This window comes from Kogia breviceps, chromosome 8 (genome assembly GCF_026419965.1).
Source record: "Kogia breviceps isolate mKogBre1 chromosome 8, mKogBre1 haplotype 1, whole genome shotgun sequence".
NCBI lineage: Eukaryota > Metazoa > Chordata > Mammalia > Artiodactyla > Physeteridae > Kogia > Kogia breviceps.
Window position 1 is genome coordinate 96948981 of NC_081317.1, and position 25944 is coordinate 96974924.

General features: G+C 40.6%; 1 protein-coding gene across 1 annotated transcript in view; it reads left to right on the top strand.

Moving 5' to 3' along the window:
* LOC131761268 (contactin-associated protein-like 3) overlaps nt 1-25944 on the top strand; it is a 226374-nt gene that overhangs the window by 59321 nt on the left and 141109 nt on the right. Inside the window, exon 3 of the mRNA XM_059071797.2 lies at nt 1137-1330. Within this exon, the coding sequence (XP_058927780.2) occupies nt 1137-1330 (194 nt within the window). The remainder of the gene's footprint in view (nt 1-1136; nt 1331-25944) is intronic.

Here is a 25944-nt window from a genome sequence, read left to right on the forward strand (position 1 = left end):
CTTGTAACCATGTCACACACCTCCTGAAATGTACATGGTCGTAACAGCTTTTGTAAACAGGACATGGATATTACTAATAGTCCCTAATAAAAAGATAATAAATGTTGTCTAAAGTGTCAGACCTTATTATGAGAGCCTCAAATAAGATGTCAGGACAATGGAGAAAAATTTTTTTAAAGCTAGTTTTTTTGTGTTAGGGACTGTTTACATGACACTGTGTTTTCTAGACATGGATAATTAGCAAAATATCAGTTCCAGAATGCATTTCAAACCCATTTCCCATTTTTTATATTGCATAATAATTTAAATTCAGAAAATTTAATATGACATCTAAATCCAAATTCAAAACTCATGTTTCTGTTAAACTAGAAGAACAAAATATATCAATAATACATTCACAGTTATCCCTAATTCTTCGGTTTCTCACAGGCACTGGAGAAAACAAAGCGCAGTAATTTCCACTCTGCACCTATTGTCTTGAATACCTGAGAAACTCCTCCTCATTCACTTCCTCTGGGTTCTTTCTCACCCTCCTTGCTGCCTTTTTAGAACTTTCCCTCCCTGCACAGAAATCACATTCACCTCCACCCCTCCCTATTACATTACAAATTGTTCTTTGAAATGTCTGCTTCTCCTATGAGTCTGTAAGCACCCTGAGTGTAGGGCTATGCCATGGCCATCTTTGTTATCCCAACATTCAACATTGTACTTACTCATGCTGGGAATCCAGAATTAAGGTATTCTAGCTTTATTTTCCTTTATGTCCAACAAAGGGCAAGTCATGCATTGAAGCCAATAAAGACACTAGTTCCAAGCACTGATGTAATGGCATGGTGTTTAGTTGTCCACCTATTACATTGAGCAATTTCACTTAGCGGGACACCCCAATACCAGAGAGTCAGGGGTTATTAACTAAGAAACAAAACAATTAATATAGGCTTCATCCATTTACATTTAACCTGTGTTTTAATTTGTGTTTGTGTGTGTGTTTGTATAATTATGAGGCATTATATAATGCAGAATTTGAAACTATGATTTTCATATATCTTATTTATGTTCCCATTCTTACAGGTTAATATAGATTTCAAAGATTTCTCTGTCTTTACCGGTTTTCTTATTTTTATTCCCACAAAAAGGAGCTGGTGGCTGGTCTCCCCTTGTGTCAAATAAATACCAGTGGCTGCAGATTGACCTTGGAGAAAGAATGGAGGTCACAGCTGTGGCCACCCAGGGAGGATACGGGAGCTCCGACTGGGTGACCAGCTACCTCCTGATGTTCAGCGATGGCGGGAGGAACTGGAAGCAATATCGACGAGAGGAAAGCATCTGGGTATGTGTTTTTTTGAATGGCAGTCTGTTGGAGTATGAATTATGCTAGTTACTGCATGTTGCTGCCCATCTGTCAGATCAAGTATAGAAACAGAGCCTCCTAAGTTACTTGAAAATGTTTCCGCTCCAACAGAAACTTGGGCATCATGTGGCCTCTTGTAATTTATGGACAATAGATCCCTAGAATTCTTTGGAATCATAACTATTTTACATCAGTGACATAGTTTCTGCTTCTGATTACATATCCATGCTTCTTTTAGAAGAATTAAATTTTGTTTGCTTAACTTTTTAAATATATGTAATTTATTATATATTTAGCATTTCATATCTTTAAATCACAGTCTGCTCTGAATGAGAAGCTCTAAAAGTAGAGTGTTGTAAAGGTCTGCAGCAGGTTTGCAATTGGCTGTTGGGGTGTGGCCTGAAGAAGATTCATCAGGTGGAGAAGAAATTACTGTTTTCTTCTTATTAAAAATATAATTTAGATGCTTGCCAAGAGCCGGGGGAAGGGAGGAATGGACTGTAAGTGCTTTAATGGAGACAAAGTTTCAGTTTGAGAAGATGAAAAAGTTCTTGAGATGGAGGGTGGTGATGTTTGCACAACAATGTGAATGCTAATGTCCAGAACTGTACACTTAAAAGTGGCTAAGGGCTTCCCTGGTGGCGCAGTGGTTGAGAGACCGCCTGCCGATGTACGGGACACGGGTTCGTGTCTCCATTGCTGTGCACTGGACATTCAGCATTTTCTCTGCCAGCTCAAGGATGAGACAGGACTTGTGTATGAATGTGGACTTGCCTGCACACCTAAACTGCTTTGATAGTTCAGTTTAAAAACTGAGTTGTTTAAAAACTGAATTATAGGGGCTTACCTGGTGGCGCAGTGGTTGAGGGTCTGCCTGCCGATGCAGGGGACGCGGGTTCGTGCCCTGGTCCGGGAGGATCCCACGTGCCGCGGAGCGGCTGGGCCCGTGAGCCATGGCCGCTGAGCCTGCGCGTCCTGAGCCTGTGCTCCGCAACGGGAGAGGCCACAACAGTGAGAGGCCCACGTACCGAAAAAAAAAAAAAAAAAAAAGTGGCTAAAATGCTAAACTTTTGTTATGTATATCTTACCACAATAGAAAATACACAGTGTATCTTCCATTTAGTTTAGGCTAAGAATGTTGTATAACTTAAACCTTTTTTTTTTCTTAATTCAGGATAAGAAGAAAATTGTCAGCTAAAAAGCCGTTATGTCTTAGCACATAGCTTATCTATAAAACTAACAGGCAACAAAATGATAATATTCGTTGGGTATCAAACTGCCCTCATTTGAATTTCCTTAGAACTCTGTAACTTATTATAACTTAATAGATTGTGGTCTACTTAATTTCTTATCCCTGGAGCTTTTATTAGTTAGGCAATAAATGTTGATGCAAATTGAATCAAGAAAAACTAGTTAGTTGTCTAATACTAGAGAAAAGAACAAAGTGGGAGGGAATATGTGAGTGTTTGTAGGGCTGGCTGACCTAAGGTTCCAAACAAGTAGTTGCCATGTGTATGATCAGAAGCAGATATTAATGTTGTGCCCATTCTAAGAACACCAAGTCCAAAGCAGGGTTAAGGTCAATATTGCTTAAGTAAATTAAAGCTTAATGAAACATTTACTTACATGGAAAACTTTTGTTCAAAATTAAATATTATTTTTCAAAAGTAGTTAACTAATAGTTAATACCTACTTATTCTTCATTGTATTAATTAAGGTCCATATTTTCACCTCGCTCCAATCCCATTTGATTGAGTAACTCTAAAAATTCTTGTTTTTAGTGAAGCAGGTTGGAGAGGAATCATATGTAAGCATCACCATCTGCTGATTTCTTTAAAGGTCAGGCACCCTTGGGGAAGTAGGGTCAAGAATATAGTAGCATTATTAATCCTAGATCATGCAGGTGAGGACGGAAGTGGACCCCTCAATCCTATCCATCCTATCACACAGTAAACATGGGTAAAGTGGCCTGCCTTACACTCCTGCTGAGCTTGCACCCCTCCCTGTGTCCCCAGCACTTCATGTGCCTGGGGCCGAGCATGCTGTTAAATGTTTGCTGAATTAAAACGAATGAGTGGAATCTATGCTCTGGTAGGATGCCTTCCTTAGCTTCCTGCTCTGTGCTTCTCTGTAGCCCTTGGTCTCAGCTTAGTGATTCTTGAAGCTCCAGTGCAGGTGTTTCTCCTCTCACATTTTGAGCTCCTTTAGGAAAAGGGCTGATCCTCACATCTTCTGCATGCACCACCATGGGTTAAGTGAATTCATCTCCTAATCTGGGCCCGACTATACAGACTGGCATTGACAGCAGTAAATCACACTAGTTGATGATTCTGACATTATGCTCACAGTTTCTTTAAAAAGATTAGGCTGGTTTGGCTGCTTTCCAGACCTCTCACAAAATGTCAGCTGCTCTTAAAAATCAATCATACACCTTACCAGAGGTTCTACCCCTTCTTCAGGTGGTTGATTTGGATATGAATTGCTGATGTTAACTTGAGAATGAATTTAAGATTTTAAAAAATTTCCTTGAGATATTATACTCTTCATTAGTGAAAGTAACATGTTTATTCATGGTGCCATTTACTTAATTTCCTATCACTGCTTTAACAACTTTTCATGGATTTAGTGACCTAATACAAGACATAGTTATTATGTCATAGTTCTGTAGGTCTAAAGTACAGTAAACCTGGCTGGGTTCTCTTGCTTAGGGCATTTTTCCTGGAGGCTCTGAGGAAGACTTGTCCTTCAGGGTGTCTGGAGATTCCCAGAACCTTCCCCAGGTTCCATGATTTGCTGGGAGGATTCACAAGACCAGTGTGTAGTCATACAGCTATGATTTAGCACAGTGAAAGGACACAGCAAAATGAGCAAAGGAAGAGGGTGCATGGGGTGAAGTCCATAGGAAATCAGGCCCAAGTTTCTACAGTCCTCTCCCAGGGAAGTCATACGGGACTAGCTTAATCCCCCAGCAGTGAGTTATAGCAACCCACATGGAATATTACCAACCAGGGGAGCTCATGTACTGGGGGCTGGTCATGTAGGCAGCCTCTGCCTTGCATGTAACAAAATTCCAGACTTCCAGAAGGAAGGCAGGTATTGAGTATGAACCACACTGTTTGAACAAACATTAGGCACAGTAAGCCACCTTTATCGTTAGAGTCTTGGGAATGGGCCAGCCTCGCAAGCAAGCCTTTCAGAGGGCAGCAGTCAGGACTGCCCTCCTGATGCTTCTGCATACACACTCACTCACTTCCTTGTGGGTGTAGGACTGAGACACTGATCTCCTGTAGGCTGTCAGCTGGGGGCTTGTCTTTGCTCCTAGAGGTTTCCCACATCCCTTATGCTTTCTGTGTGGCCTGTTCTTGCAGCAGCGGGTCAAGTCCCTTTCATCTTTAAATCGCTCTTTGTTCTTGTTCTCCTTCTGCCGCATCTCTCTGATTTCCTCTTCTTCTAGCTGGAGAAAGTCCTCTACTTTAAGGGGGCTCATGTGGTTAGACTGGATCGATTTGGGTAATCCAGGACAGTCTTCCTAACCATAATCCCATCTGCAGAGTCCCTTTTGCCATGCAAAGTAACATATTCACAGTTCCTTTCTTTAGGGCCTGGACATCTTTGAGGCCTTTCTGCGCACCCCACTGTATTTATACATCTCTGATTTTTTTTCTTTCTGCATTTGGTATCCTTTCCTGGCAAACACATTTCTCATTGGATCTGAAGATGTTTTCCAGAGTCATATGAAGTCATGTTGCAGGGGTATCTGAGCACCTGCTCGCAGTTGGTGTGTCACAGGTGTCCCCCCTGAGAGGCTGCTGCCCTGCCCTCAGTAGTGTGGCTCTCACCCACAGCAGTGTCCCCAGCTTGTGGCCTCACTGATGTAACCTTGACCCCCAGCAAGAAAGACTGTGTGTTGGCTTTCTTCTCAGGAAGCCTCCTACTTTTATAAGAAAGTCCAAATCAAGCACTCCTTCTCTGGCCTTAAAAGTTTTGTGGATATTCTCCCTGTCGTAATTTTTTTAAATGACTTTTCTTGTTCTTCTGGGTCTGTCTGCTGTCTGTGCTAACTTTGTCCACTAATACATGTTAACTCTTTCCAAATTCTGAAAACTCTGAGAAAAAGGTTTATCCTAACTCCTTACTGAAAATGGACATGAGATGATAATAAGACAAAAGGTCTTTACTTATGTTACTTTGGGCAAGTTGTCCATATGCTCTGCCACATGTTTGCCATGGAATATTAATTAATATGTGAAATGCAATGTATACCTCTCTAAATTCTCAAAGTTATAGAATTGAAACATGGCTGGCCACAAAGTCTTTGACTAAAGGATTTGAAGACTGCAGGTCCAGTTACTGAAGGTTATCCAAATTGATTTTCTTAAAAAAAAGAAATTATGTTCTTCACTGGTGATATGTTCCATTTTAATATATTTTCTTAATGAGTGACTGCTTCCATGGCTAAACTGGATTTCTATGTGAAAATAACCAAATAAATTAAACAAGGACTCAGATCTGTGAAATACATTCCAAAAGGGTTTTATTTAAATGGAAATATAGGAATGTGTCTTACATGACAGAAAAGGGATGCACTACATCTCAGGACATACAGACTCTTTTGATGTGCAGAGTAAATGTCCTCACTTGAAATGTAGTGGAAGAAGTATCACTGTTCGAGCTAGTTTAGGAAGGGTGCGTTTCCTATACGATGTGAACAATCATGTTTTATATCTGTCATTTAGTAAACCAGGTGGCTTGACCAAGCTTGATGCTAAACATCCATAGGACTTACAAGATGAGTTTGCAACTTCAGCCCAACTAAATCAGAAAATAGCCACAGTCTTAGGACACTGAGGATCATAGAACAGCATTGAAGTGAGCAATGCAACAGATCGGTGATTACTGACAAAATGCACTAATGTTTATTTTCTACTGTTTCCCTGAGAATATGTCAGCAAACACTTACATCATTCTACTGTGACTCTTAGATTCATTACAAGAATTTTGTGGGGCAGCCCTTGCGAACCAGGATTCTTACCTGCAAGCTAATGTGAGCTCTGAGCTCCCTGAGGGCCTCTGGACCAGGCTGCGGAGAGGTGGTGGCTCCAACCACTGTCCTGCTCTGAGTCTGGGTCTGTGAGCATCCCTGGTGGGCAGGAGAGGTCCATGAGTGGGTAGTCTAGAGCACTGGCAGTATTCTAGAGGGGTGTTGGGGCAGCTCCATCACCACCCTCCTGGGCACCTATTTGGTCTTCTTGGGACCCTATAGCAAGCCTTGTCCTTCCCAGGCTACCTGCCTGCCCTGACTCTGTCTCTTCTCCCTTCCCATTCCAGTTGTTTGGGAACAATGGGCTGACTCTATGAGAGCCAGGCCAATACCCACCTCTCCTCTCGGGAGACCGTGGCTAATGGTGTCCACTGCAATGGTGTCCTCTGTTGACGCTCATCTGGCCCAGGACCACTGGGTCCCTGTTGGCCATGGACACCTTTCCTCCTGCAGTTCCTGGGTGTTTTTTCTTCTATTTTATCAATACTTTGTCTTCATTCTCATCTCCTTACTATTTCTCCCTCTTCTCCTCTATCTTTCTATTCTTTCCTTATCTATTTTTTTCACGTATCATTAAATATTTTTCTCCTTATTTCTCTCTTCTCTCTCCACTTTTCCCTATATCCCTCTTTTATCTGTATTGTTACAAATTCTAGAAAATCAACTTGAATCAGTCTAGGTAATTTGGGAATCCGACCACACGGAGAAGGGAGGATTTAGCTGGGTCTCTGGCATGTGTGTAACTAAGAGGCAGCCCTGCCCTGTGCCTTCTGTGGATTAGCTTCTGGCATTTATTTTCCTATAGTGGTTCAAAAATCTGAGGAAATGCTCGGACTTACTTGGCTCTGGCTGAGGGGAGTCTCAGATCTCACCACCTGTGAAGAGCTGATCTGATCAGGACGGCTCCCAGTCCACCCTACACTTAGCACCGAAGCTCCTGGATTGGTGGGTGGGGCCATGTAAAGACTTTATGTCCACGCTGATGGGGGCCCTTAGAAAGGAGGGATGCTGGGAGGGCCATATTATCAAATTTCCTGTTCCTTGTCTCTCTCTCTCTCTCTCTCTCTCTCTTTCACTCTGTCTCCATGACCTTTTGCTTTCTTTTCTATTTCTCTGCTTTCCTCTTATACATCTTATCTTTCTACTCCTCGCCTTCCGTTTTTCTCTGTGAATTAAAGGACCTAGATCGCTATGAGTCCTGTTACTCAACATGTAACCTACGGACCAGCAGCATCACCTGGGATCTTGATATAAATATGGAATCTCAGCCCCCACCCCAACCTATTGAATAGAATCTGCATTTTAACAAGATGAGCAGGTGATTCCAGTACAAGCTAGATTGTGAGAAGCACTGGCTGGGATGAGCCAAGTCCCATCTTTGGGGGAAATTGTTTTGCCCCTTAACTACCCTCCAGCTGCCTGGATCAGAGGGGACTGTGCCCCTTGCTCAAGGATGCAGCTTATCCCACACACGTGTTAGCCTGAACAGGTGATGCTCTCTGTAACCTCAGGAACCTTGCTCCAGTGCCCTTTGACTGCAAGACACCCTCTTTCTCCCTGATAGTCACCAACCTAGGGGGTGGAGCCCAGGTATTTTCTCATTGTTATCAGTGAATAACAATCAAGTGGTTAAAGTTAGTCCTATCTGTGAGAACTCTAATATTTCCTGAATCTCTATACTCTGCATTCAGTAGGAGTTTATTATTCATATTAAAAACTCATCAGAACTCTAATTCAGAAGTTATATCCTTTATGAATTTAAGATGGAAATTGTTATTCAAAATGCATTGAATTAAACCTAGAATTTAAGTGAATGATGAAGCAAAGGTCTCTTTGCTAAGTTGTTACTAGTTAAATCATTATGCAAAAGTACAAGGGGTAATCTTTGCTTTTTTTTACTTTTAGTGTATCTTTCATCTTTCCCTTACGGTACTCTCTCTATAGCGTCACTGATATTTAAATTTCTATCTCCTATACTTTAGATGCGTGGTGAATGTTTTATTTGATTGGTTTGTGGTGGTAAGAGTTGAGAGGTGTGAGCTAGATCTAGTTCAAGATATACACGGGCTGTGGAATCTTCTAGGTGTAAACTAGAGGCTTTACTTAAGCTATATCTTGTTTTGTCCAAGCACACCTTCCAGTATGCTTACCTTGTTACGACTTGTCTCCTCTTGTGAAATTATTTAGCGTGGGTTGATCGATTGGAGCTTTGCTGTGGTACTTGAGGAGGGTGACCGGCGGTGTGTGCGTGCTTCATGGCCTTATTCAATTAAGCACTCTATTCTTAATTTACTACTAAATCCTCCTTTGGCTTTCAGATTTCATGAAAACTTTCGTGTGAGTGTGAAGGGTGTTCTTGATATAGAAAATGTAGCCCATTTCTTCCCACCCCATGAGTTACACCTTGACCTAACGTTTTTACGTGGGGTAATTATGCTTACTTTTATTCCTTTTTAGGGTTTGCTGAAGATGGCAGTATATAGACTGGAGTAGCAAGGGTTGGTGAGGTTGATCGGGGTTTATCGATTACAGAACAGGCTCCTCTAGAGGGGTATGAAGCACCGCCAAGTCCTTTGAGTTTCAGGCTGTTGCTAGTAGTACTCTGGCGAATAATCTTGTTCTATGTCTATTTAGGTTTACGGCTAAGCATAGTGGGGTATCTAATCCCAGTTTGGGTCTTAGCTGTCGTGTAGTCAGACTGTATTAAAGTCACTTTCGTGGTCTATCTTGGTTTTGACTATGGCTTTTTACAGCTTAGTCAAAGCTTGGCTTTATTTTGTGTGATTCCTAGACACTCTTTACACCGTACGCTTATTAGCTTGGGTCAATCGTATGACCGCGGTGGCTGGCACGAAATTTACCAACCCTAGTTAACATGACTTAGTCGAACTTTCATTCATGGCTTAATTTTTATCACTGCTGTGTCCCGTGGGGGTGTGGCTAAGCAAGGTGTTGTGAGCTGCTGGTATAGCGTGCTTGATACCTGCTCCTTTTGATCTTTGTGATTTGGAGGGCATTTTCACAGGGGTGTGGATACTTGCATGTGTAAATCTGTTAAGAGCTAATGAGAAGGCTGGGACCAAACCTTTGTGTTAGCGGGACTAGCAAGTCCATCTAGACATTTTCAGTGTCTTGCTTTGTGAAAAGTTTAAGCTACGTTAACTGTTGATGCAGGAGGGGCGTTCGTATGATTGTGTCATGGGGCTTGTGTCAGATTTAGTATTAATTTTTTAAAAAAATGCCTTGTAAATCTAGGGGGCAACCTGTCTAAGGAGGTGGTAACTATCTAAGAAGGTGATTAGTATTGGGTAGGGGGAAAAAAGGACTCTCAAGGGATACAGTTCTTTCACTCAGGGGGGGTATAGTGGAGTACTATGTCCTGAGACCATTAATTAATTATGTCTTATGATCATTAATTTAAGTAGGGACTAGGAGAGTTGCCCGATCAAAAATACACACAAGTCCAGCTAAGACCAACCCTGACTGCGGCGGGGCCGCCCCGTCGGCCATAGGGGAGTCGATGCAAATCCCCCCCCCCCAAAAAAAAAGATACCAGAGGTATGAAAGACCACCCGTGACCAGATTAAGAGACCACAATGTAACTAATCCATCGAGATGTCTTATTTAAGGGGAACGAGTGGGCGATTTTAAGTGAACATGGCCCTGAAGTAAGAACCAGATGTATCGTAAAAGGCATTAAATAGCTACCCCCACGGTTAATGGGCCCGGTGCGAGGAGGGGGATCCCAGCCGAGTGGGTTGCTGGTTTCACGCGGCATGGTGATTAAGCTCGTGATCTAATGGAGCGGCCATACTGTTAAAGGGCTGGAACTGATTTAAGAGTATGTCTTATGTACGACCAATAATATTATGTAATATGTAAAATTAATAAAATTTAATACGAGCTTTAACTTCTCGTGTGGAAAATAATTGAATGCACTATTATACATAGAATGTATATACGTACATCTACGAGGAGAACGCTATTTTATTAAGATGGGGCATATGTTTGTATGGTCTTTTAACATGAGAATGTAACTGAGCAGATTAATTTTAATACTGACATAGCACTGGGGGTTCGTGGTTGTTTACAATAAAGCCTTTTTCAAGGAATAGTTTATGTAGAATTTCAGCTTTGGGTGTTGATGGTGGGGTATGAATGCCTCTTCCTTGAGTCTTGGGGAGGTGTAATTTTCTCCTTTTCCGGTTTACAAGGCCGGGGTATTTATTATACTACAAAGACTCTTCATTTTAAGAGTTTGTTCTCAATGAGGCTAGTCAGTGGCATTAGGACTAGAATTAGGAGAAAGTATAGGATGGATGCTAGTTGGCCCAGGGTTACGTATGGGTGTTCTACGGGTTGGCCTCCAATTCATGTTAAGGTCAGTAGGTCTGCAACTAGGGTTCAGAATAAGAATTGGCTGAAGGGTCGGAATATCATGCTTCGTTGTTTAGAGGTGTGGAGTATTGGGATGAGCATTAGGATTAGAATGGAGAGGAGTAGGGCTAGGACGCCTCCTAGTTTGTTGGGGATGGATCGTAGGATGGCGTATGCGAATAGGAAGTATCACTCTGGCTTAATGTGTGCTGGGGTGCTTAGCGGATTTGCTGGGGTATAGTTGTTGGGGTCTCCTAATAGGTCTGGTGCGAATAGGGTTAGTGTGAGTAGTGCTGAGATTAGTAGTAGGGCGCCTAGGATATCTTTGATTGTGTAGTAAGGGTGGAATGGGATTTTGTCTATGTCAGACGGGATTCCTATGGGGTTGTTGGATCCTGTTTCGTGGAGAAATAGGAGGTGGACTATTGCCAGTGCCAGAATGCAGGCACTATGCAGGCCCTTTGTGTGAAAAAGGCATTCTTCTAAGAAAGGACTGGCAAAATATATTTGAGAAAAATAAGAAAAGAAATCACTTGAAATAAACATAAGTTCTAGTATAAATAATTCTATTTAATAGATTTCTTTCACCTTGAAAAAATAGGTAGCAGTATGTCCTTAAATGAATATAAGATAGACATAGCAAATCGTTTGAAACTTTGTTCTTCTTCAGATCATTTCCAACCTAGAATACCAAGTAGACTAATTAATGAGGCTAATTAATATTGTATTGAAAGATTCACAACAATCTCACAGTGCTCTAAGAGAGCAACAACGGTGACCCCAAATTTGCAGGGCAGAAAAAAGACAGGGAAATACTCGAAGCATGGGGGTGGGATGGGGACCGTTTGTTATACCTGCACCACTTCATTTATTTAAGAGAAAGAGCTGAAGCACATATGGCAAAATATTTACCTTGTTAAAATAAATCTAGATTATCAGTACACGTATATCTGTTCTGGGGGGATGTTTGAAGTATTGCATAATCAAGTTAATAAAGAATATTGGATTCAGGTTTAAAAGAATTATGTTTACTTGGTATAAATAGAAAGATCATATGACTGTAGTTTCAAAATAAAGAGGGATAAGAACAGTGTCAAATCATAATAAGAAAAACTGGACTCAGAGATAAGGAGGGTTTGTATGTAAGGAAGCAGACACTCTGCTAAGTGTGAAGCTCTATTGGTAGAAGGAGTGGAAATTCTCTTCACAGAGATTCCTGTTAATTCAGTCAGGTAAATATATGTTGGTTAATTTCAGGTCTAAGTTAATACATTTATTGCTAATGAGCTGATGACTCAACCTAGCCAAGCCCCACATCAGGTAGGAGGTTGCAAAGAAGGGTCTGCAGAGGGTGCCTTGGCTGTCTGGGGCTTGTGCCAGCTCCAGGCTTGCCGATTTCAAGTTTGACTCTGAGACTGGGTGGTTTGGGGAAGAATAGGAGCAGCATTTCAATGATTCTGTATTGATCTCTTCCATGTACTTGGCCTTGTCAGGGACACGGCCCTCTCCTTCCTAACCATTCACCTCATTACATCAAGCGCGTTGATCCCCGAGGCAGTGACTTTGTACCATGGACAGTCTTGTTGATTGCACTTACCATTGTGGACCACAATTGAATCTTCTGTACATGTCTCCCTGTCCTGGGCTCTGAGAGCCATTAGGTCAGGAATTAATCTCCTCAGAGGGCCAGGCCTATTACAGATTCTCAATAAGGAGTTGTTAGATTGAATTAAGGAAAAGTTGCTGTTCTCAAACAGACCTCCACCCAGATGGTTAGTTAAGTTAAAACTTAGCCAGCTGTGTGATGCTGCTTGTGTGATGGGAGGCTTTCGGTACCAAGCCTAAGTGTAACAGGAGGCTTAACACTTTTTCCCCACAAAGTTGTACAAGGATGATGCCCTACTGAACCCGAGAGAGAGGTGGTTCCATTTGCCCTTCATTGCAGGTCTCAGTGACAATAGAGATAAAAGCTGGATTTGGTCTGTCGAAAACTCTCAGAGCAGCTGAAAAGGTTGAGGCAGAGAAGTGAATGAGACATCTGAGCTGCTACCACAAAGTAATCGATGGGTCCCTGGAAACCCAGGATCCAGTAACAACTGCCTCTTGCCAGGGCCAGCTGCATTTGGTGGGCATGGAGCATCCTTTCTTCCATTTGTCGATTACAGTCCTTCCCAACCTGAAAACCTTCACTCAAATCCCCTTTACTCTGTACTAAAATTGTGTAGACACTCCCTTCTTTTTCTACTCCTAGGATTTTTCATTTTTATTTCTCAAGTATTACTTTTCTTTTGCCATATTTATTCACCTCGTGCTTATTTCACATCAGTTCTGGCATCAGGGACTACAGCTTGTTTATCCCGATATCCTTTGTACCTACGTTATGGCTTTGCAAAAGTAATGATTTTGCTCACTTGAATTGCCACGTGTTATCCGGTTGGGAGGGAGGGACGTGGTGGTGAGTAGAATTTTAAATATGTAGCGGGATAAATAGCAACTCTTGAGACATCTTACAAATTACAGTTTTACTTTTCATAGAATGAAGTAGTTGCAGAAGTGGTGTTATTAGAGATATATGGAAATTAGGATATATTTTATGAAAAAGGTAAATCTTAAACAGTAATATGAACAGAGTATGGCAGAGTTGTGGGGAAAATAGCTTTATAAGTAGAATTTTTTATTCATTTGGGAGATGGCAAAAATATTGTTTTTAATCAAGAAAAGTAAATGATGGAAAAAGTGAATTTTTACAAAAAAAGGTGCTCCGGCAGCAGACTCATTGAAAGGAAGTGTTGCTGAGCCAAGTTTTAGGAAGGTGGAAGGCAGGACAGCTCAGGGAGCATCTCACCAGGATTTCATGGAAATTCTTCCTTGTGACTGCAGTTCTGGCAGCTTAGCTTCATAGGATGTTGTACTAATAGTGGGTCTCATATGGAAGGACAATCAAAGTTTACAAATTCTACAATTTGCACACATTGTGTAAATGTACAGAATGCACAGATATGGTATGTACTTCAGGCTATTCATGGGTGATTTCCTGGGTCTGTTGTTTTGACATAAAAGACTCAAGTGGCTTGGTACCAAACTCATTGGGATCTTGAGAAAATGGCCCACAGCAGAGGTGGAGTGTTTAGAGCACTGCTGTGTTCACAGCCCTTGATAATTCCTATGGTTTCTGCGCTCTGCAGTCCTATGCCACTTAACAGTTAGAACAATTTTCTGCCTTGGATGCAGACCACATTTTATAAATTTGTATAGACAAAAGCAATGATGAAATTTTAAAACTTTGCAAAAGACGAAAACAGGCTTTGAGTACTTTTAAAAATATTAATATCACAGTCTCAAAACTCTGAGATGTTGAGAATTTCTGAGCAGCAAACCTCAAAATTTCAGAGTAGTTAAGATTAGGGCAGCAGTTGAGAAACTGGATGCTATTCAAGCATGTTTAAGGGTCTCAGACAGAGAGAAATATTGGTTTAGACCGGGGACCAGCCAACTTTCTCTATAAAGGGACAGATAATAAATATTTTTGGTTTTGTAGGCCATGCAGTCTCTGTTGTGACTGCTAAACTCTGCTGTTGTGTGAAAGTAGCCAGAAGCAATATGTAAATGAACGAGTATGGCCGTGTTCCAATAAAACTTTATTTAAAAAGCCACACAGCTCCAGAAACGGGCGCGGAGCTGCCGAAGAGACAAGAGACTTTTTCTTGCCTCTTCTCTTCCTGGGGCGCAAGGAAAGGGAATTAAGGGCACCACATAAAGGAGCTCCAGAAACGGGCGCGAGCTGCGGCTGTCGGCGCGGACAACAGAGACGGGTGTGGGGCGCTACGGTTGCTGCTGCCGCCACCAAGAGGCCTGTGTGCGAGCGCAGGTCACTCTCCACACCGCCCCTCCCGGGAGCCTGTGCAGCCCGCCAGTGCCGGGGTCCCGGGATCCTGGGACTGCTTCCCCGGGAAAACGCGCGGCGTGCCTCGGGCCGGTGCAGCGTCACGCCGGCCTCTGCCGCCGCAGACTCGCCCCACATCCGTGCCCCCCCACCCACCGCCTGAGTGAGCCAGAGACCACGAATCAGCTGCTCCGTTAACGCTGCTCCTTTGACCCCGCCCTCTCTGAGCGAAGGGCAGACGCCCTCGGACGACCTGCGCGCAGAGGCGGGGCCAGGTCCAGGGCTGAGCCCCAGGAGCTGTGCGAACAAAGAGAGGGGGTGGTCCCTCCCAGCAGCCTCAGAAACAGCGGGTTAAAGCTCCACAGTCAGCTTGAAGTGCCCTGCATCTGTGGAAAACCTGAATAGACAGCGAAATATCCCAGGTTGAGGAAGTGGACTTTGGGAGCAAGATATACTATTATTTTCCCCTTTTTTCTTTTTGTGAGTGTGTATGTGGGTGCTGCTGTGTGAGATTTTGTCTGTGTAGCTTTGTTTTCACCATTTGTCCTGGGGTTAGACCGACCATTTTTTTTTTTTTTTCTTTAATAGAAATTTTTCTTCTTAATAATTATTTTGTTATTTTAATAACTGTATTTTACCCTACTTTATTTTGTCTTCTCCCCTTTCTTTCTTCCTTTCTTCCCTCCTTTTCCTATTTCCCTCCTTCCTTCCTTCCTCCCTTCCTTCCATTATTCCCTCCTACCTTCCTCCCTTCCTTTCTTTATTCCCTCCTTCCTTCCTCCCTTCCTTTCTTCCTCCCTCCCTTCCTTCCTTTATTCCCTCCTTCCTTCCTCCATTCCTTTCTTCCTCCCTCCCTTCCTTTCTTCCTCCCTCTCTTCCTTTCTTCCTCCCTCCCTTCCTTTCTTTATTCCCTCCTTCCTCCCTCCCTTCCTTTCTTCCTCCCTCCCTTCCTTTCTTTATTCCCTCCTTCCTTCCTCCCTCCCTTCCTTTCTTTTTTCCCTCCTTCGTTCCTCCCTTCCTTTCTTCCTTCCTCCCTTCCTCTCTTCCTTCCTTCCGTCCCTTCCTCCTTCCTTCCTTCCTTTCTTGCCTTTCTATTTTTTTCTCCCTTTTGTTTTGAGCCGTGTGGATTAAAGGCTCTTGGCACTCCAGCCAGGTGTCAAGGCTGTGTCTCTGAGGTGGGAGAACTAACCTCAGGACAATGGTCCACAAGAGACCTCTCAGCTCCACGTAATATCAAATGGCAAAAATCTCCCAGAGATCTCCATCTCAACACCAAGAACCAGCTTCACTCAAGGACCAGCAACGAACAGTGCTGGACACCCTATACCCAACAAAGAGTGAGACAGGTCTACAGCCCCATCCATTAGCAGAGAGGCTGCCTAGAATCATAGTAAGGCTAGCAACATCCCCATACATGCCACCAGACGTGGACCTGCCCACCAGGGAGACGGGATCCAGCCTCACCCACTAGAACAGGGGCACCGGTCCCCCTAACCAGGAAACCTGCTCAACCCACTGAACCAACCTCAGCCACTGGGGACAGCCACCAAAAATAGATGGAAATTCGAACCTGCAGCCTGCAAAAGGGAGACCCCAAACACAGTAAGATAAGCAAAATGAGAAGACAGAAAAACACACAGCAGATGAAGGAACAAGATAAAAACACACCAGACCTAACAGATGAAGAGGTAATAGCCAATCTACCTGAAAGAGAATTTAGAATAATGATGGTGAAGATGATGCAAAATCTTGGAAATAGAATAGACAAATTGCAAGAATCAGTTAACAAGTACCTAGAAGAAATAAAGAGGAAGCAAGTAACGATGAGCAACACAATAAATGAAATGAAAAATACTCTAGACGGGATCAGTAGCAGAATAACTGAGGCAGAAGGACGGATAAGTGACCTGGAAGATAAAATAGTGGAAATAACGACTGCAGAGCAGAAGAAAGAAAAAAGAATGAAAAGAACTGAGGACAGTCTCAGAGATCTCTGGGACAACATTAAATGCACCAACATTCGAATCATAGGGGTCCCAGAAGAAGAAGAGAAAAAGAAAGGGACTGAGAAAATATTTGAAGAGATTATAGTTGAAAACTGCCCTAATATAGGAAAGGAAATAGTCAACCAAGTCCAGGAAGCACAGAGAGTCCCATACAGGATAAACCCAAGGATAAACATGCCGAGACACATAATAATCAAACTGTCAAAACTTAAATACAAAGAAAACATATTAAAAGCAGCAAGGGAAAAACAACAAATAACACACAAGGGAATCCCCATAAGGTTAACATCTGATCTTTCAGCAGAAACTCTACAAGCCAGAAGGGAGTGGCAGGACACATTTAAAGTGATGAAGGAAAAAAACCTACAACCAACACTACTCTACCCAGCAAGGATCTCATTCAGATTTCATGGAGAAATTAAAACCTTTACAGACAAGCAAAAGGTGAGAGAGTACAGCACCACCAAACCAGCTTTACAACAAATGCTAAAGGAACTTCTCTAAGCAAGAAACATAAGAGAAGGAAAAGACCTACAAGAACAACCTGAAACAATTAAGTAAATGGTAATAGGAACGCACATATCAATAATTACCTTAAATGTAAATGGATTAAATGCTCCCACCAAAAGACACAGACTGGCTGAATGGATACAAAAACATGACCCATATATATGCTGTCTACAAGAGACCCACTTCAGACCTAGGGACACTTACAGGCTGAAAGTGAGGGGATGGAAAAAGATATTCCATGCAAATGGAAATCAGAAGAAAGCTGGAGTAGCAATTCTCATATCAGACAAAATAGACTTTAAAATAAAAAGTATTATAAGAGACAAAGAAGGACACTATATAATGATCAAGGGATCGATCCATGAAGAAGATATAACAATTGTAAATATTTATGCACCCAACATAGGCGCACCTCAATACATAAGGCAAATACTAACAGCCATAAAAGGGGAAATCGACAGTAACACAATCATAGTAGGGGACTTTAACACCCCACTGTCACCAATGGACAGATCATCCAAAATGAAAATAAATAAAGAAACACAAGCTTTAAATGATACATTATACAAGATGGATTTACTTGATATTTATAGGACATTCCATCCAAAAACAACAGAATACACATTTTTCTCAAGTGCCCATGGAACATTCTCCAGGATAGATCATATCTTGGGTCACAAATCTAGCCTTGGCAAATTTAAGAAAATTGAAATCGTATCAAGTATCTTTTCTGACCACAACGCTATGAGACTAGATATCAATTACAGGAAAAGATCTGTAAAAAATACAAGCACATGGAGGCTAAACAATACAGTACTTAATAACGAAGTGATCACTGAAGAAATCAAAGAGGAAATCAAAAAGTACTTAGAAACAAATGACAATGGAGACACGACGACCCAAAACCTATGGGATACAGCAAAAGCAGTTCTAAGAGGGAAGTTTATAGCAATACAATCATACCTTAAGAAACAGGAAGCATCTCGAATAAACAACTTAACTTTGCACCTAAAGCAATTAGAGAAGGAAGAACAAAAAAACCCCAAATTTAGCAGAAGGAAAGAAATCATACAGATCAGATCAGAAATTAATGAAAAAGAAATGAAGGAAACAATAGCAAAGATCAATAAAAGTAAAAGATGGTTCTTTGAGAAGATAAATAAAATTGATAAACCATTAGCCAGACTCATCAAGAAAAAAAGGGAGAAGACTCAAATCAATAGAATTAGAAATGAAACAGGAGATGTAACAACTGACTCTGCAGAAATACAAAAGATTATTAGAGATTACTACAAGCAACTCTATGGCAATAAAATGGACAACCTGGAAAAAATGGACAAATTCTTAGAAATGCACAACCTGCCAAGACTGAACCAGGAAGAAATAGAAAACATGAACAGACCAATCACAAACACTGAAATTGAAACTGTGATTCAAAATCTTCCAACAAACAAAAGCCCAGGACCAGATGGGTTCACAGGCGAATTCTATCAAACATTTAGAGAAGAGCTAACACCTATCCTTCTGAAACTCTTCCAAAAGATAGCAGAGGTAGGAACACTCCCAAACTCATTCTACGAGGCCACCATCACCCTGATACCAAAACCAGACAAAGACGTCACAAAAAAAGAAAACTATAGGCCAATATCACTGATGAACATAGATGCAAAAATCCTCAACAAAATACTAGCAAACAGAATCCAACAGCACATTAAAAGGATCATACACCATGATCAAGTGGGGTTTATTCCAGGAATGCAAGGATTCTTCAATATACGCAAATCAATCAACGTGATACACCATATCAACAAACTGAAGGAGAAAAACCATATGATCATCTCAATAGATGCAGAGAAAGCTTTTGACAAAATTCAACACCCATGTATGATAAAAACCCTGCAGAAAGTAGGCATAGAGGGAACTTTCCTCAATATAATAAAGGCCATATATGACAAACCCACAGCCAGCATTGTTCTCAATGGTGAAAAACTGAAACCATTTCCACTAAGATCAGGAACAAGACAAGGTTGCCCACTCTCACCACTCTTATTCAACCTAGTTTTGGAAGTTCTAGCCACAGCAATTAGAGAAAATAAAGAAATAAAAGGAATCCAAATAGGAAAAGAAGAAGTAAAGCTGTCACTGTTTGCAGATGACATGATACTATACATAGAGAATACTAAGGATGCTACCAGAAAACTACTAGAACTAATCAATGAATTTGGTAAAGTAGCAGGATACAAAGTTAATGCACAGAAATCTCTGGCATTCTTATACACTAATGATGAAAAATCTGAGAATGAAATTAAGAAAACACTCCCATTTACCATTGCAACACAAAGAATAAAATATCTAGGGATAAACCTACCTAAGGAGACAAAAGACTTGTATGCAGAAAACTATAAGACACTGATGAAAGAAATTAAAGATGATACAAATAGGTGGAGAAATATACCATGTTCTTGGATTGGAAGAATCAACATAGTGAAAATGACTGTATTACCCAAAGCAATATACAGATTCAATGCAATCCCTATCAAATTGCCACTGGCATTTTTTACAGAACTAGAACAAAGAATTTCACAATTTGTATGGAAACACAAAAGACCCCGAATAGCCAAAGCAATCTTGAGAACGAAAAATGGAGCTGGAGGAATCAGGCTCCCTGACTTCAGACTATACTACAAGGCCACAGTAATCAAGACAGTATGGTACTGGCACAAAAACAGAAATATAGATCAATGGAACAGGATAGAAAGCCCAGAGATAAACCCACACACATATGGTCACCTTATCTTTGATAAAGGAGGGAAGGAAACACAGTGGAGAAAAGACAGCCTCTTCAATAAGTGGTGCTGGGAAAACTGGACAGCTACCTGTAGAAGTATGAAATTAGAACACTCCCTAACACCATACACAAAAATAAACTCAAAATGGGTTAAAGACCTACATGTAAGGCCAGACACTATCAAACTCTTAGAGGAAAACATAGGCAGAACACTCTATGACATCAATCACAGCAAGATCCTTTTTGACCCATCTCCTAGAGAAATGGAAATAAAAGCAAAAATAAACAAATGGGACCTAATGAAACTTAAAAGCTTTTGCACAGCAAAGGATACCATAAACAAGACCAAAAGACAACCCTCAGAATGGGAGAAAATATTTGCAAATGAAGCAACTGACAAAGGATTAATATCCAAAATTTATAAGCAACTCATGAAGCTCAATAACAAAAAAAAAAACAACCCAATCCAAAAATGGGCAGAAGAACTAAATAGACATTACTCCAAAGAAGATATACAGATAGCCAACAAACACATGAAAGAATGCTCAACCTCATTAATCATTAGAGAAATGCAAATCAAAACTACAATGAGATATCATCTCACACCGGCCAGATTGGCCATCATCAAAAACTGTAGAAACAATAAATGCTGGAGAGGGTGTGGAGAAAAGGGAACACTCTTGCACTGTTGGTGGGAATGTAAAATGATACAGCCACTATGGAGAACAGTATGGAGGTTCCTTAAAAAACTACAAATAGAACTACCATATGACCCAGCAATCCCACTACTGGGCATATACCCTGAGAAAACCATAATTCAAAAAGAGTCATGTACCAAAATGTTTATTGCAGCTCTATTTACGATAGCCAGGACATGGAAGCAACCTGAGTGTCCATCAACAGATGAATGGATAAGGAAGATGGGTACATATATACAATGGAATATTACTCAGCCATAAAAAGAAATGAAACTGAGTTATTTGTAATGAGGTGGATAGACCTGGAATCTGTCATACAGAGTGAAGTAAGTCAGAAGGACAAAAACAAATACCGTATGCTAACACATAGATATGGAATCTAAAAAAAAAAAAAAAAATGTCATGAAGAGATTAGTGGTAGGATGGGAATAAAACACAGACCTACTAGAGCATGGAATTGAGGATATGGGGAGGGGGAAGGGTAAGCTGTGACGATGTGAGAGAGTGGCAGGGACATATACACACTACCAAATGTAAATTAGATAGCTAGTGGGAAGCTACAGCATAGCACAGGGAGTTCACCTCTGTATTTAGTGACCACCTAGAGGGGTGGGATAGGGAGGGTGGGAGGGAGGGTGACACAAGAGGGAAGAGTTATGGGAACATATGTATATGTATAACTGATTCACTTTGTTGTAAAAGAGAAACTAACACACTATTGTAAAACAGTTATACTCAAATAAAGATGTTAAAAAAATAAAATAAAATAAAATAAAAAGCCACACAGCCAGCTTGTTCTGGGTTTAGGTTGCTTACCCCTGGTCTAGTCCACTTTTTATCTATTTAAGATATGATGTATGGATCCAGTATGAAGAAATAAAAATTACAACATCAGTGTGACACAATGTAACCTCTCACACTTGAACTCCTTAAAACCTTTGCTAATACTGTTGCTTAGGACAGTGCTTTTCAAATTGTGTCCTAGAAAAACTGTCTTTTCATTTGAAATGTATGCATGTAATTTGATGTCTTTCAGAATAAGATATAAATAGTACACATCTGATCTATGATATTATTACATAGCATTTAGCATAAAACTAAGGTTAAAAAGAGAATCAATTTAAAGAAAAATATTAAACCAATAAGAAGTGTAATACTGAGTACTTAGTGAGTGCCTGACACTGCTTCGTGTGCTTTATCCATATTTATTAAACACATCCTCACAACAGCCCTCTTATGCCCAGTTTACAGAAAGGGGCACTGAAGCATGAAAAGTTCAAGTTCACTATCTTCAAATCACAGAACTAGTTAGTGATGTAACAAGGATTTGAACCCCAGCTGTCTGGCTGCAGGGCCCACACTCAAACCACCTTACCACAGTACAGAGGATTCATGTTGGAGATGAATAAAGTGATGATACAGGATGGGGATCCTCTTCCTTAGGGCATGGGAAGCAGGTGCTCTCAGACAGTGCTGGTAGGAGCATAAAATGGCATAAGATGGGTATATGCCCAAAGTATATACCCAAGGCGGGATCTTGAAGAGATGTTTGTACACCCATGTTTATCACAGCATTATTCACGTCCTTGGAGGACAATTTCTATAAACTTAAGTGTTCAAAAGCACCCACTGTTGAGAGTGCTGAAGATGACAGTGCAAAAGGAGCAATGCTTTTAAGTCCTATCAGTATTTCGTCTACACCAAGCAACAATTCCACTTCTAGGAGTTAGTCCCACAGGAACACTCAGAGGTGCACAGAAAGTGCCTGTGAGAAAACTAAGTGCATTGTTTACAGTCAAGATCCAGTTTTCTGTCAATAGGTGGACACAAATAAATTATGATCCTCCATTTTATGGAATAATATAATATTATGTGGAATTCATTCCTTTGAAAACAATGAGGTTATTTAATTAATTGATCTATTTATTTATTTGAGGTAACATTGGTTTAAAACATTATATAAGTTTCATGTGTACAAGATTATCAAATACATTTATTCATAATGAGATTTAAGAAACATTATTTTTTACAGCTAGGAAAAGGGATGTATTTATTGTGCTTCCATTAGAAATTTCCAAGATGAACATATACATATATGTGCATGTAAATATATATAGACTATTTCTGGAAGCATACAAGATAAATTATTAATAGCATTTCTCATTCTGGGTAAAGATATGCCATGAGTACGTGATGAATGGTATTTTTAAACTACATGCGTATATTGCTGTTCACTACCAGGTTTTGAAAGGATTAGAGGAAAAAAACAAAGGAAATACAAAATAGTTTTTTAATTGTGGTAAAAAAAACCCATAACATTAAATTTACCATCCTTACCATTTTTAAGTGTACGGTTCAGTGGTGTTAAGTGTTTCACATTGTTGTGGAATAGATCTCTAGATCTTTCTCATCTTGTAAAACAAACTTAAACCCACTAAACACAAATTTCCCTCCCCATCCCCTCAGCCCTTGGCAGCCATCTCTTTACTATCTGTTTCAATGATTTTGACTACCTTAGATACTTCATATTCGTGGAATCATACAGTATTTGTCCTTTTGTGATGGTTTATTTCAAGTAGCATAATGTCCTTGAGTATCCATATTATAGCACATGACAGAATTTCCTTCTTTTTAGGGCTGCATAATATTCTATTGTATGTATATACCAGATTTTGTTTATCAGTTGCTATGGTCTGAATGTTTGTATCCCACCAGAATTCATATGTTGAAATCCTAACCCCTTAAGGTGATAGTATTAGTAGGTAGGGGGTTTTGGGAAGTGACTAAGTCTTCCACTAAGAAAGGGCTTAGTGACTCATAAAGCTGCTCCAGAGAGATCCCTACCTGATTCCAACATGAGAGAATGCAGCAAAAGTCTGAGACCCAGAAGAAGGCCCTCACCCAAACTTATTGGCACCCTGATCTCAGACTGTCAGCCTCTAGAACTGTAAACAATAAATTTCTATTGTTTATAAACCACCCAGTCTGTGGTATTTTGTTATATCAACTTGAATGGACTAAGAGATCTATTCATCCATCTATGGACAATTGGGTTGTTTGTACCTGTTGGCTATTGTGAATAATGCTGTGATAAACATGGGTATACAAATATCCCTTCAAGATCCAGATTTCAGTTGTTTTGGACATATACCTGGCAGAGGAATTGCTGGAGCTTATGCTAATTCTATTTTTACTTTTTTCTGAGGAAGCTTCATATTGTTTTTTTATAGTGGCTGTACCATTTTGCATTTCCACAAGGGTTCCAATTTCTCTGCATCCTCCCCTAAATAGTGTTTTATTTGGTTCCCTTACCCACTGAAATACCCTCAAGATATGTGGGGAGATGCAGTCCACATGGACCCTGAGTGCCTGTGTGCTCTTTCTGGATAGGCTAAGAGTGAAGGCGCTAGCTGCATTTTATCCAGGCCATTCTCAGGGTGTGCTAGAGAAACAGCAGTCCTGAGAGATGAGAGGCCAACCTCCCCCAGACAAGGAGCAGGTCTGCATCTTCTCATTAGAAGAGCAGTGAATCCCCCAAGTGTGGTGCTTGATCCTCTAAAGCAGCCCACTGCCTGCAGCATCACCCATCCTGGATCCTTTGCATTACCTGTAGCACATAGGGAGGTTCATGGGAAACTGAGGCAGTATTCATTAAGCCATGTCTCTGCCACATGAACAGCTTCCAAAATGGTGCCATTTCCCAGATGTCTTTCTGGATAACCATGAACTATACGACGCTCAGTCTCTCTGTGCTGGTGTTTGGAATGCTTTCAGTTATCGTCTTTTCTGTTTCATGGTGCTTTTGTGCTGATCTTGTTTACCAAATAATACACTCGACATAAATTACGTCAAACATAACAGTTATGTATACTAACTTAGAAGTCAAACCATTTATATGGCCTTTTTATTAAACATAAAAAGTATAAAAATATGCTCATTACTTACTTGAGATTTTCAGCTCAAATTGGGATTTAGACTTGAGTTTCCTTCATGTAAGTAGATTCTAAGTCATTTCCATAGTGAATATATTCCTAATACAGGTTTTTAGATGATATAGATAAGAATAAGTACTATTTCAACTTAAGGAAAACCTTTTTGGGTGACTTTCTTCTTTTTTAAAAATTAATTTTATTGAAATATAGTTGATTTACAATGTTGTGTTAATTTCCTCCATGCAACTAAGTGATTCAGTTATGTATATATACACATTCTTTTTCATATTCTTTTTCATTATGTTTTATCACAGGATATATATATATTTATATATATATTTATATATATATATAAATATATATATATATATTTTTTTTTTTTTTTTTGTGCACTAGGCGGGCCTCTCAGTGTTGTGGCCTCTCCCATTGCGGAGCACAGGCTCCGGATGCACAGGCTCAGCCGCCATGGCTCACGGGCCCAGCCACTCCGCGGCATGTGGGATTTTCCCGGACCGGAGCACGAACCCGTGACCCCTGCATTGGCAGGTGGACTCTCAACCACTGCGCCACCAGGGAAGCCCTATCACAGGATATTGAATATAGTTCCCTGTGCTATACAGTAGGACCTTGTTGTCTATCCATTCTATATATAACAGTTTGCATCTGCTAAACCCAAACTCCTAATCCATCTCTCCTCCACCCCTCCTCACTCTTGGCAACTGCAAGTCTGTTCTCTACGTCTGTGAGTCTGTTTCTGTTTCCTAGATAAATTCATTTGTGTTGTATTTTAGATTCCACATATAAGTGATAGCATCTGATATTTCTTTTTCTCTATCTGACTTACTTCACTTAATATGATAATCTCTATGTCCATCTGTGTTGCTGCAAATGGCATTATTTCATGCTTTTTATGGCTGAGTAGTATTCCATTGCATATGTGTACCACACCTTCTTTATCTATTCATCTGTCGATAGACATTTAGGTTTTTTCCATGTCTTGACTATTGTAAATAGTGCTGTAATGAACATTGGGGTGCATGTATCTTTTCTAATTATAGTTTTCTCTTGATATATGCCCAGGAGGGGGATTGCAGGATCATATGGCAACTCTATTTTTAGTTTTTTGAGGAACCTCCATACTGTTTTCCATAGTGGCTGCACCAGTTTACATTCCCACCAACAGTGTAGGAGGGTTCCCTTTTCTCTATACCCTCTCCAGAATTTGTAATATGTAGACTTTTTAATACTGGCCATTCTGACTGGTGTGAGGTGGTACCTCACTGTAGTTTTGATTTGCATTTCTCTAACCATTAGCAGTGCTGAACATCTTTTCATGTGCATGTTGGCCATTTGTTTGT